Genomic DNA, 13,222 nt, shown 5'->3' with positions numbered 1-13,222 from the left:
CCTGACTGCCCTCCATCACCTACACTCTACAGCATGACTGTCCTCTATCACCTACACTCTACAGCCTGACTGTCCTCCATCACCTACACTCTACATCCTGACTGTCCTCCATCACCTACTCTCTACAGCCTGACTGTCCTCCATCACCTACACTCTACAGCATGACTGTCCTCCATCACCTACAGTCTACAGCCTGACTGACTGCCCCTCCATCACCTGCACTTGTAAATACAAAAATGTTTTGTGAACAGCATTTTAGAGATTACAGAATGATAATCCTACACCACAAGACAACTCCAGCTATACAAACTTGTCTTTTTCGGACTATGGAGAAACAGAAAGAGGCAAACAGGCAGGCAGACAGACAACAGAATAACCTCAAAACCATTTGAGATAAGCAACAACATAGGAAAGTCCATATATTTCACTACCCGTGAAGAGCTGAAAAAGAATTTCAGTTTCCTGTACCGTTAAAGTTTAAGGTTCATGGCTCTGGTTCTGCCTTACAGTTTTCCTGGTTGTTCTGAAGGCACAGGCCAGAACACAAAATAAAGAATACTTGAGGTTGCACTTTAAGAACCAGAAGAAAATTGTGTCATATCATTTCCCTTGAGAAAAAACTCTCATAATGGAAACCAAAGAACTTTACTATCTATCTATATCAAAATATTGATATATAGATATACTACATAGTATATATTTAAATATGCATTCTGTAACATACAACAACAACAAACACACACACAAAGAACACAGCTCAGCATTCAGTGCTGGATAGAGAGAATGTAAAAATGTAGGGGTATTCAAAACATGGAGAAAATACAAATTCTTTTAAATTTTATGAAAATCAAGGGGCTAAGGCCTAAAGAACCACTGCCTGGGGAAAAAAACACACCCACTGTGTGCCAAAACCCTTTACACAAAGGTTATTAGCATGGTGTTTTATACAAGAAAATTATAACATATGGGTATCACATAAATATAAGTTGATGTGGAAAACATGTGGGTCCTTTCTACTTTCACAGTCAGAAGAAAAAAATAAGAAAGCCAACCCCAGAGATCACAGACATAATAGTAATGGAGCAGTGTAATCACTACTTGAAGGCAGCAGTGTTTAGACAACCCCTCAAATGAAAAGCTCACGGAAGGGGTAAAGGAGAAAAAAATGTTACAGAACTATAAAGAGTGAAGGTACACACTGTACAACAGCCTTGGCATCCATAATCCCTAACCAGAAAATACAGTGAGGGCCATCTCCCCTCTCAAAGTTTCAATGTCCTTGTGGATGTGGGTGCAAGCTAGTTCAGAGGGTTCTCTGAACAGGCAGCTGAATACAGCAGAGAGGTGGAGTGTGTGCCATACACTGCATGCTCAGTAAGTGCAGGAGGAGGAATGCAGTGTACAGCATACACCACATGCTCAGTAAGTGCAGAAGACAAGTGGAGCATTCGTGAGAAGTGTAGCCATGCTGCAGGGAGACAGTAGCATGCTTGTGGAGAGGGAAGTGACAGCTTCTCATTCAGGATGCACCAAACATTGTGGGCAAAGGGCTACCAACAGGATCCAGGCAGGCAACAAATGCAAGAAGACAAGAAGCTGTGAGTGGGGTGGAGGCAATTCAGTGGGCTTGCCATATGGAGTAGAGGCAGAGGCATCACGAGCCAGGAGCAGGGCAAGCCAGAGGACAACTAAGGGTTTGTCTCACTAAGACTCAATGGCATTCAGAGTGAAGACATGAAAGAGATATCACTGTATGTTTTTCTTCCCCTGATGGCCCATGTGTCTCCATGTAGATTCTAGCCACAATCTAACCTCTGGGCATATAATTAACTCCCATATCCACTACAAGCCTCCTCATGGAGACCTTTTTCTGTGTTAATTCTTTGTCTTTGTTCTCCCCCACCCCCACCCCCGTTAGTAAGAAGTCTATTTGAATTGTTCAAATAGGAGAAGAACTAAAGGTGCCTTCTAAATCACACAAAAACAAATGCTAAGGAAACAAACAAGGAAGGTAAGGAAACAAACCAGGAAGCCAACACTTGGCTCTCCCTACTCTTCAGTAAGGATGAACCCTACAGTCCTTAAAGGATAATAGGCCAGGGCAAACCAGCTTCACAAGGACCTTAGTCGCCTGCAGAAGTTCAGTGTCCTACATGGGTGAGGAAGCTTCCAGCCCAGACACTGGGGTCAGGGAGTCCATGGACAGCATGCACCTTTTCCAGAAAGGCATGCTTATGCCTTGACAATGCTAAGGGAGGGACACACAGAGACTCCTAAAGATCCACAACACCCAGTATATAGAGAGGCCTGGTCTTTCTTCTCATAACCTCTTAGCCTGCAGCTTGTTTACACAAGTAAGACATGTGTATCTTGTTTCTGAAAAGAGTCCTAAAACACCAGGAGGCCAAAGGCATAGGTAAACTGGTGGATTAATGATGTGGTTCCTGGGAGATGGGAAGGACTCAAAAAAAAAAAAAAAAAAAAAAACAGAGAGAAGAGACAACACTACAGGGCATAGCATAGGTCCCCACAACATTGCTACAACAAATACAAAAGATGTATCTAAGAACACAATGATGGCAACTGTAGAAACAGAACAGCCATTTTTGAGAAGATAGATGGGGCACAAAATCGAGAAAAAGATGAAATATTGTGAGCGCACATCTTCTGCTCTCAGCTTCTAGAAGTCTTACACTATTCTATATATTAGTCTTAGGTTACTGCTTCATGGGTGTGAAGGAGCTCGTGACATTGATTGGGATAAATACAAAGTCTCTTCTACCACAAAGAATGTACTGGTCAACTTTGTTAATGTGAGAGCCACAGTATAACCACACACTGAATGCTCAGCTCATCTAGACATTCAAAATCCACTTGATGTAAAATGAATACATTGCTAATAAAAACCACTGGAACTAAGGTTTGCTCTGAACCAGCTATGACTTCAACACACAGGGCCGCCAAGGACAGTCTTCCCCCTGGGAGAGAGTAAGAAGCAGCAGGGTTCCAGGGATTTTACAGGGTGTCTGTCCTAATGCTTCCTCACTGGACTATTGCTTGGTGACATTTTGGCACTTGCCTGAGAGCTACACTGGGTGGTGAACATATCCCCACAGAAGAATAGGGAAGGATGAGGAAAAGGCTATAGAAAGGTTCTGAGTCACACTTGAAAAGGTCGTGTTTCTGTTTTAGAGTAATAAATAGCAATGATATGTATTATCCTAGATATTTACTACTATACAATCCCAACTCTGAGATTTAACCTCTTTGTTTCTGAAATGCAGTTGGTGTAACTGACAATAGGGAGCTGGGTAAAACCGGACACTTCATAAACTGTAGGAAATATAATGAGAAACTACCAACACAACTCTACAGCAAACCACATCTTTTATGCTCATTTCCCACTCTGGTCACCAGAACTCACCCTCTCCTCCAGGCTGCTTGTATGGGTTATACTTGGGTTTCGGAGCAACAACTGGAGCATACTTCTTGGGTGGCTGTTGTGTTGACACTGAGATACTGGGGGTCCCAAAAGAATGGGTGGTCTCCATCCGTGCAGGAACGTGGCCAAGAGGCTCACCAGTGCTTTTGGGTGGCAGCCAAGATGGATGAGACATTGTGGAAATCTGCAATTAGAAAAACAGAAAAACAGACAACACTGTGTTCAGTGTGGCTGGAGAGCCATATGAAAAGGAAGTCAGTTGATCAGAGAGCTGGAATGGGTGATGGGGCAGGGACACTTCTGCACACAGAGTTGATCCTTGATTTACCCAGCAGGCATTAGAGAAACAGTGAACATTTATTTCATTAGCAGATACATGAAGCATACTTTAAAATGTCCTTTGTACAAAGCCAGCTCTGCCCCATCCCCAACCCTAAGAGGCAACTGGAAAGGGGCAGGGGCACAGAGGCACTGTTTGCCAAAATGCCTGGGACATACACTAACATGTATATGAATAGAGAAAGAATATTCAACAGCAGCAATCCAATGGTGAACCTGCAAATCAAGGAAATGGCCAGTAACACCTAACTAAGCTGAGAAACTGGAAAAAATTACTTTAACTCCATGAAGGATAACCAACCCAGCCCAGACACTGCTCCATCAGAGTATCCACACTGTGTGAAGAGAAAGTTGAGTTTTCTGTCAGGATATGCCAATCACCACTCCCGGCAGCCTACCTGCTGGGGAAGAGTCTTACAGACTAGGTGAGGAGGGCTCTCCAGGCCTGATTGCAAGAGCTCTCCAGCACAGGGAGGCCGGAAGGTGCCCTGTACCCATTCCTCGCCCCAAATCTACCTTGTAATTTATTAATTGAACTGAATTAATTAAGAGGGCTATATGATTACCTCCAGATGTCTACAGCGACAAAGCATGCAGCAAATGGAGGAACAAATGAAGACCTCAGCATGTCACAAAGCAATGGCGAAAGAAGAAGGAGGTGAGACAGTAGTGTCCTTGCTGGGAATTCACTTGTTCCCACTCCATGGATAAGCAGTATGATCAGGAGCCCTGAATGAGGGCCTGGTCAAAGTTATGACCGAGACATTCCAGGCATCCTTAATCACAGAGATTTTAAGAAAAACAATACAATAACATTAAAGGACTTTCTGCATATACTGTCCGTTGCAATGAAAGTGGGGCAGGTGTACCTCTATTCTCATAGAGAATGAGCGAGAATTCTTGGTCATTTTACATAGAAGGAAACAGGTGTCACTCTATGGTAACAACTCTGGATTTAAAAAAGGGAAAGAAAAGAGATAAAGACACAGGGGCTTGAAGCCAATGGTGATACTGGTTTCCCTCTGACATCAGAACCCTCTCTTCCTTCTCGGTCCCTGTGTATGTGCACAGAAACACAAATATTAGAGAACTATGAGCCTATGTGAAAAGACAGGGACTGTATTTTAGATGTCCTAAAATTACCAGTAAGGTATGCCACAAAAACCAATGAAGAACTGAGTTTTTAAATCTAGTTGACATTTAGAATCATGTAAAGAGACCAAAACTAAGCCTGTCTCTAAGGATGGAGCAGAGAGAAAAAAAAAGGTCTTTTTCTTATTGATAGAGCTTATCATTTATGGGATTGGAATAATGGTACTATTTTTACTCTCAATGTGACTACTGTGAATACAAAACAATAAATTATTGAAAAATTTCTGGTGCTTTATGTATATTCGTAGTATAGCTTTCAATTGTATATATTAAAATGGATTAATAGCATCATTGACACCTTTGCTGTAAATCTAGACTTATTCCAAAACAAAAGTTTCTCAGTGCAATCTCATACAGTGTGTAATGGTCTCTGAAGCAAAGTTGAAGACCTGCAGACCAATTCTACATTACTTACAACTGACACAAACATACAGAAACAAGTAACTATTGGGCAGAATTAAGAGTAAAAATCCAAGACTCAGTATGAAAATCATAGTCATCTCTGTCCCCCATGGCAATGTGACTTATGCTGATGATGCCTGCTTCTCCACAGGAAGTGCTCTGGGCTTCCCCTCCTTGAGGATCACATCTGTATAGAAGGCACTCTGGGCCTGCTCACCATGAAGGCCACATCTGGATAGAGATAAACATCACAGCATCTTCCACTGGTCTACTGTGCCCCAAGGCGTGCAGTGAATTTCTATGCTTCTGAGCCCATCTTTATGATGTGCCCACTATGAACAACTGCATTTCCTTCCAATCCCTGGGTACCAAGCCCCACTCCCTGATTTTATGTTGCCCCAGCTCAGATTCCACCTGTGAATGAGTCCTCCTAAAGGAGAGTAACAGCAGGTTCTTTGACTGGATTCTTCCAGTATTTTTCCATACTAATATTAGTTTGCTAAAAAGCAATTTCTCAATCTATATGCATGCTGTAATGACCTGGAAATTCCTGGATGGTCTCATTGCACTATCATAAGATACTATCTGATATACATATCTCCATGCAGCCCCTTACAACTGTATAGCACATTAGCATCCATCAGCATCCACTAGTACCCCTCTCCCTCCACATCAGCATCAATCAGTACACCCCTCCCTCCCCATCAGCACCCACCAGCACACCTCTCCTCCCCCATTGGCATCTACCAGCACAATCACTTTGCCTCCCGTAACTTGATATGTAATGAATCCTGTTGGTAGATTTCTAGATATTAAAATATCTTTTCAATCCTATAAAGAAAAAAAGCCTAAGTCACAAATACGGTGCTTTATTAAACTCATGGAAAAATTAAACTTTTACTTATAATTCTGTGCATGAGGTCAAAGGTCAGCAGTGGCGCACTCTTGGCCTCTTTCCTTTCTTTCATTATTAGGTTTTCACCCAGATGTTCTAAATCCGAGTGCAGTCTCCATTAACTTAATAATGACCCTGAATAATCTGATCTTTAAAGGTTCATCGGAATTCAATAAAAATACTTCTATATGTGATGATACTTTATTTAATAACAGATGCTAAAAGCTATTTCTAATACCTTTTGTGATAATACTTCTAAGATAATGTGATAGCATTTATATCTTCCAGAAAATTCATTTTCTGCTCAAGATTTTACCCATTGTCACAAGCTATCCCTTAGTTACAAATAATTTCTTATCCATAATGCATCCTTTATGTCCTGGGGATTACTTCCAGCTACGTCTTCAGGATGTAAAGGATGCTTTTAATCCTTTGCTCAGCTGCAAACCCTGCTCAACAGCAGCACATTACCCTGCTGCACACACTGGTCAGGTGACCAGCTACATGCACGCTCCCCAAAGTAAACTCTCCAATCCTGGAGAACACAACTCCTTACCATATAATAACGCCAAGGTCTAGTTCATGATAAGAACTCAATGAAAACACTTATTAACTTAAGGATCAAATAAACTTATATGTCTGTCACTATTTCTCTAGATGAATTAGATTCCCCTCCTTCACTCAAAAAGTATAGTCTGGGGGAGTTACATTCATCTAAATGCAAGGAAGGAGAGTAGCCTAGAAAAGATGCTGTACTGAGAAACTGGAGGAGCTGTCAAAGAACTAGTGCAGGCTGGGAGAGGCAGCTCCCATCAGGACTTAGAAGACTATGCAGTTGTGAAATATAACATGAGGGAGAACAATGACAAGAATTAACAACACAGGGGCTGAGGGGATGGCTCAGTTCGAAAAGCACTTGCCATGCACATGTAAGGACCCAAGTTCAAATTCCCAGACTACACATAAGCTAGGAAATGATAGTGTGTGACTGTGATCCCAGTGCTACTACAGTGAGATGGCAGATAAGGACAGCATTGTCCTCAGGAGGCCTAAGATATTCCTCACAGTGGGAAAAAAAAATGATACTGCCTCAAAGAGGGAAACTGAAACCTGAAGTTCTCCTCTTACCTAACCCAACACATATACACACTTACAGACATAAGGATGGACAGGGAGAAAATAGAGGGTAGAGAGAAGGAGGAAGGAAGGAGGAAAGGGGAGGAAGGGGGAGGAAGGGGGAGGGAGGGGGAGAAGGAGAGGGAGAGAGAGGGGGAGGGGGAGGGGAGGGGAGGAGAAGGGGGAGGGAGAGGGAGAGAGAAAGAGAGAGAGAGATAGAGAGAGAGAGAGAGGAAAAGAGGGATATTAGTCCATGCAAGATGGATCCAAGAAAATAATAAATCCAACAGTATGAACATGGAATCCCTCTGGCCTCAGAATATCAGTTAAATTAGAGTGACTTTTAACACAAAAATATATACATCTGAAGTTGGACAACTGAACATCTGTAAATTACAAAACAACTCCTATGGTTTATGGTTGTTTTCTACGTCTAAATCTTAAACTTGTTTCTGATGAAAGAGTCTGAGAAATGCATGAACTGACAAAAGCCAGTCAGGACCCCTCCTTAGCTTCTAGGAGACAGGCGCAGTGAAAGTACAAGCAGGCAGGGTAAGAGTGAGCTTTGCTGTGCCTTCCAGCCCTGGTCTTACTTCCTCTGCCCTGAGGTAGGTTTCACTCTAGGCTCAGAACCTGTGAAAGCAAGAAGTGAAAGAGAGGATCCTTTCCCACTCCTCTCCTGACACTGAAAATGAAGCCACAGCACCCAGAGATAGCAAGCATAGAAACAGCCCTGATCCCAGCAACACGCCTGCTGCTAAAAAGTTATAGACTGTGCCCCGCCCCATCCCTCCAAGGTCTGGGCTACATGCAAAGCAAGTACAGTGAACCGACATGGTTTCACTGATCATATTCTCTACAGCTCTCTGTCATCTCTCCCCAGCAATTAGAGGAACAGCAAAGCCACAGATTAACAAGAAATACCAAGTGTTTACTGAGGGCTGTCTGACTGTCTGACGAGATTGTTCTAATGCCCATGGACTCATCACACTGCTTTATGTGGATATATTACCATGACCTGCAGTTAAAAATCAAGAACATAAGCCTTGGGGTCAGCGAAGGACTTCAGTGGCAGAACATTTGAATTGTAGTTGCAAGGCCTTGAATTCAATACCTAGACCCATAACCCCAACAAACACACACACACACACACACACACACACACACACACACATATACACAAAGTAAGGTTCTAAGGAGTTACACAGATTGATTAAGATAAACTGCTAACAAATTGCAAACCTAAAAAAAGCTTGAATGTCTCTGTAACTCCTTCCATGGGTGTTTTGTTCCCAATTCTAAGGAGGAGCATAGTGTCCACACTTCAGTCTTCATTCTTCTTGAGTTTCATGTGTTTAGCAAATTGTAACTTATATCTTGGGTATCCTAAGTTTTGGGCTTACAGAGACAAAGTTTGTAGCTGTGGCGAAAGGATGGACCATCTAGAGACTGCCATATCTAGGGATCCACCCCATAATCAGCTTCCAAACACTGACACCATTGCATATACTAGCAAGATTTTGCTGAAAGGACCCAGATATAGCTGTCTCTTGTGAGACTATGCCGGGGCCTAGCAAACACAGAAGTGGATGCTCACAGTCAGCTATTGGATGGATCACAGGGCCCCCAATGGAGGAACTAGAGAAAGTACCCAAGGAGCTAAAGGGATCTGCAACCCTATAGGTAGAACAACATTATGAACTAACCAGTACCCCAGAGCTCTTCACTCTAGCTGCATATGTATCAAAAGATGGCCTAGTTGGCCATCACTGGAAAGAGAGGCCCATTGGACTTGCAAACTTTATATGCCCCAGTACAGGGGAACGCCAGGGCCAAAAAGTGGGAGTGGGTGGGTAGGGGAGTTGGTGGGAGGGTATGGGGGACTTTTGGGATAGCATTGGAAATGTAAATGAGGAAAATATGTAATAAAAAATATTAAAAAAAAAAGCTGGAATGTGTTTTCTTTGCTGTCCTCTATCTTTGTGAAATGAGTGGTTTGGACTCTTGGCACCTCCATACTTACCAAGGATTGCAGTGATTATAAAACATTCTTTCTCTCATACTCCACAATCATGGGCTGATGAAGGCAATATTCAACACATTCCAACCATAGAGAAGGCAAGGTATTCAAAAGAGCACATTGATGATCGGCCCCTTCCCTGTCGAGGAAGGAGAACTGAGGGCCAGCGGATGCTGAGGACACCATGGCTTGCAGGCCAGCAGATGCTGAGGACGCCGCGGCCTGCACATCTAAATGCCAACTCACTGGTATTTGTGAACAGAAAGAAAGAACTGATATTTGATCAGATTTTCCTTTTTCTTTTCTCCAAATTAACATGCAATTCTATAAGCATTTCTAAGATTACTGAAGAACAACCACCTGCTATATGGCCTTATGCAACATCTGGTGCTATAAGCGTCAAATTGTGCGTTCTAAAACAACCTCCAAGCTAAGCTTGTGTGGGATCTCCCTGGTTATTTACCTTGCACTGGTGGGGATTCACAGGTTCTAGTATTTGGCAAGCTAGCACTAGACCACTAAGATATACGCCAAGCTTCTTTGTATAGATATTCTGACTCCAGGGAGGAGAGTAAGTGGTCTAAAACATTCACATTAATCTCTAACTTGCATAGCTCCCCAGTAACTGCTCTGTGGGTGTGTGCTCAGCAAGCTGATGAGATTAAGGGAGAGAACAGAAATTACTATTCACTAATTTAATGGTGTAGGAACTGACAGGCTGCAGCTGAGACAGCAAAAGTGCATGGCAGACTCTGTTGAACATTCATGTCTATCACCAACAGACTCTTTATTTGAACAAGCATTAAGACTTAAACAATGCATTCCTGTTTAAACCATGAAGGTTTTTCTGAGACTGGACTCCCCGTGAAAATGTCAGTGCCTTGCTAGAATTACCAAACCCCTGCTGTAAGATTCTTGTTAGCATTATTGATTATACAAACACTGGATTTCATTATGATAAGTTCATACATTTTATATATATTCTGAACATATTCAATCCTCCAGTTATTCTCTTGCCCTGCCTCCCCCTGGTCCCTTCCTCCTCCATATAGCTCTCTGCCTATTTACATATTCCTTTTTTCATTCCACATCCATGAAAACCATAGTGTTAGCCCTAGCAATCTAGTCTTTGTCCCTCACACATGTATGATCTTTAGTTGTGCACAATTTCCTAGAAATAATCTTTGGTCTTTGTAGCCTAATGAAACCCCACTGTATGCATATGTTACAGTCCTTTCCCATCTTTCGCTGGGTAGCATAGAGACTGACTCTATAACTTGGCTAAGTGTGAACTGTACTGTAATGACTGAGTGCGGATTTGTCTCTCTGCTGTAGGCAGAGCTAGAAGAGGTCAGGTCTATACACAGCATCGTGCAGCTTGGTCATATGCAAGTTCTACAGCTTTTGAAGAGATTTGCATGAGCCAGTAGTACTTATGTGAAACGGCTCCTCTTCACCTGTATCTTTACCCCCGGTTAGTTCTTTGTGTTTGGTGATGGTCATTTTGACTTGAATAAGGGATTCTCAATGCAATTCAAAGAGGCTTTTCTTCTCTCCTTCCTTCTCCTTTTCAACTGCCTCCCATGCCAGGATCTGAACATAAAGCACTGTGCTTGCTGGGCAAGTATTCTTCTGGTTCCTTACTGATCCCAGAACTATTGTTACCTTTTTAAATGTAACGATGTGCTTAGATGTCTAAAGTATAGCTGTTCACCCTGTACTACAGAGCAGTATCTGGCTGGAGGTTGCTTGACCGTCATAGTTCAGAACCAGCTTCCAGCTCAGACAGGAGCCTATAATGCAACTTTTACACTTTGGGAGCTAATGCCCTTGTCTGACGATGCCACAGTTGAATGGGGGAGGGGATTCTATACGTGAATCCTCTTACGTGCTTTATGAATTTTGAAGAAATCCTAACAAGATAACTATTTTTTAAAAAACAAGTAAAGTTAGGTCTGGAGATCACAAATCATCTATAATTTTCCTCTCAGCTCATCAGAGGAAGCACAACTCTCTTTTCTCCCTTTCCTTGACACCTGTTTCCTAATTCTCTGACCCTCCCCATTGTGGGAGGAAGTCTCAGATTAATCTCAGTGATTACCAAGGTATCAATCAAGACTTACTATGTGCAAGTAAATAAGCACGTTAGGCAAACCTTTTCCACACTGTATAGGTAAGTCCCTAGCAGCGTAATTACAAAGCAGGTACGCTGCAGCATGTGATGGAAGCGTGGGCAGGCAGCACTGAAGAAGGAGGCGGGCTGAAAATTACACACAATTGCTAGGGAAGCAGCGAACTCAATCATGTTCTGAAGCATCAGGCTACCCAGAGCAGCAATGGCAAAGCAGGGCCTGCCATGGGCTGAAAATGTCATGTATTCAACTTAACTTCTTTCTCTGGAGAGAGAGAGAGAGAGAGAGAGAGAGAGAGAGAGAGAGAGAGAGAGAGAGAGAGAGCGAGCTTTGGAAGAATACTGGCTTCAAGCCCCTCTCCCTACATGGACAGCTGGCATTGCTCAGAGGGAGCAAGGAGAACAACTCCACAGAAATGCCAACCCTTTATATAGGTTCTCTCAAAGACACTGGAAATACTTGAAACAGCACTAGATGTAGACACAGCACACTCAGCAGCAATCGCTCGCTCAGTCACAAAGCCCTCTTACATTAGCCCTTGCACATCTTCCAGCTTCAATACATCTCCTTATCTGTAAACTAAAGTACTTTATTTCCAACATTCTGTCCAATTCTCATGTCCCACAATTCCCCAAGACTATAGCTGAGTCAACTGAGGTTTCCTGTAAGAACATGTTCTAGTTACTAGGAATTCCTGCGTACCCCCACCCCCACCACACCCCAGATGAGGAGGTAAGAGTAAGGAGAGGTAGAGAAAGTCAAGACAGACTCTTGACCTGCCTGGCACAAAGGTACTCCTACAGAAAGCAACAATATAACAATGTGCTTGCTATCCCTGGCAACACTGTGGCGAGGGGGGGGGGGGTTACTAAAGGAACTGAGCAGTAACGAAAAAGGAGAAGCATCAGGTCTCAGTGAGTAACTGTGAGTGAGTCACTGTCATCAGAGGGGGCACAGAATAGAGCCGGGCCCCATAACACACAGTCCCTTCAGATTCACAGCATCACTGGAAAAAGGAACTGTCAGGGAAACAACACCAGGGGGAATGAGCTCCAGGGCTCCAGAGAAAGCTAGGATAGGGTGGACAAGCCTAGCTGCCCTTATGTTTTCTTAGTAGTCATAGGGAAAGAAAAGATAGTTGACAGCAGACAAGATAAGCTAGAGAGACATAAGAGGTCACCAAGAGTCCCTACACACATCAGGAACTAATGTGTTTCTTCTAATTGGAATGTAACATGAAGAAAACCTCTACAGATTTAGAGAAGGTGAAGGTGCTTACCCAACTTAGCAGAGCAGTTAGGAGGCAGGGAGCAAACCCAAATGTCCTACAAGCAAAGAAAACTCAGAGTGGTAGGTTTCACTAAGCTAGTCAGTAACATAATTGCTTGGTGGATGATAAGCAGGTAGACTGGATAAAAGACAACTGTTGGTCCTGAGAGTAAACAGTCTTTCTCTCCCAACAACCTTGGGAAAGATCACAGGGAAAACAGAGGTCCCTGACATTTTGCACTCAATCAAATCCAACAGCAATGGCTCCGCCTGATACAGAGAGCAAGAAAACAGCATCACAGTTTCCCCAGTTCTAGAATAACAAATGGTGCCGTGGCTTAGCTGGTTAAAGCGCCTGTCTAGTAAACAGGAGATCCTGGGCCCAGCGGTGCCTGGTTTATGTGGGAAATGGTATATTGCCGGGCGTGGTGGTGCACGCCTTTAATCCCAGCACT

The 13,222-nt window shown here is 43.1% G+C and overlaps 1 protein-coding gene across 8 annotated transcripts in view; it reads right to left on the bottom strand.

Moving 5' to 3' along the window:
• The window catches only part of Lpp (LIM domain containing preferred translocation partner in lipoma), a 590,743-nt gene that overhangs the window by 372,708 nt on the left and 204,813 nt on the right, over window positions 1-13,222 (bottom strand). For all 8 annotated transcript variants that reach the window (XM_021185104.2, XM_029470450.1, XM_029470446.1 and 5 more), the window contains one exon: window positions 3,425-3,626. In XM_021185104.2, the coding sequence (XP_021040763.1) occupies window positions 3,425-3,617 (193 nt within the window). In that variant the 5' untranslated portion in view covers window positions 3,618-3,626. The remainder of the gene's footprint in view (window positions 1-3,424; window positions 3,627-13,222) is intronic.

The sequence above is a fragment of the Mus caroli genome, chromosome 16, assembly GCF_900094665.2.
Source record: "Mus caroli chromosome 16, CAROLI_EIJ_v1.1, whole genome shotgun sequence".
Lineage (NCBI taxonomy): Eukaryota > Metazoa > Chordata > Mammalia > Rodentia > Muridae > Mus > Mus caroli.
Note: the sequence above shows the minus strand (reverse complement) of the source record. Positions and strands in the feature narration are given on the sequence as shown.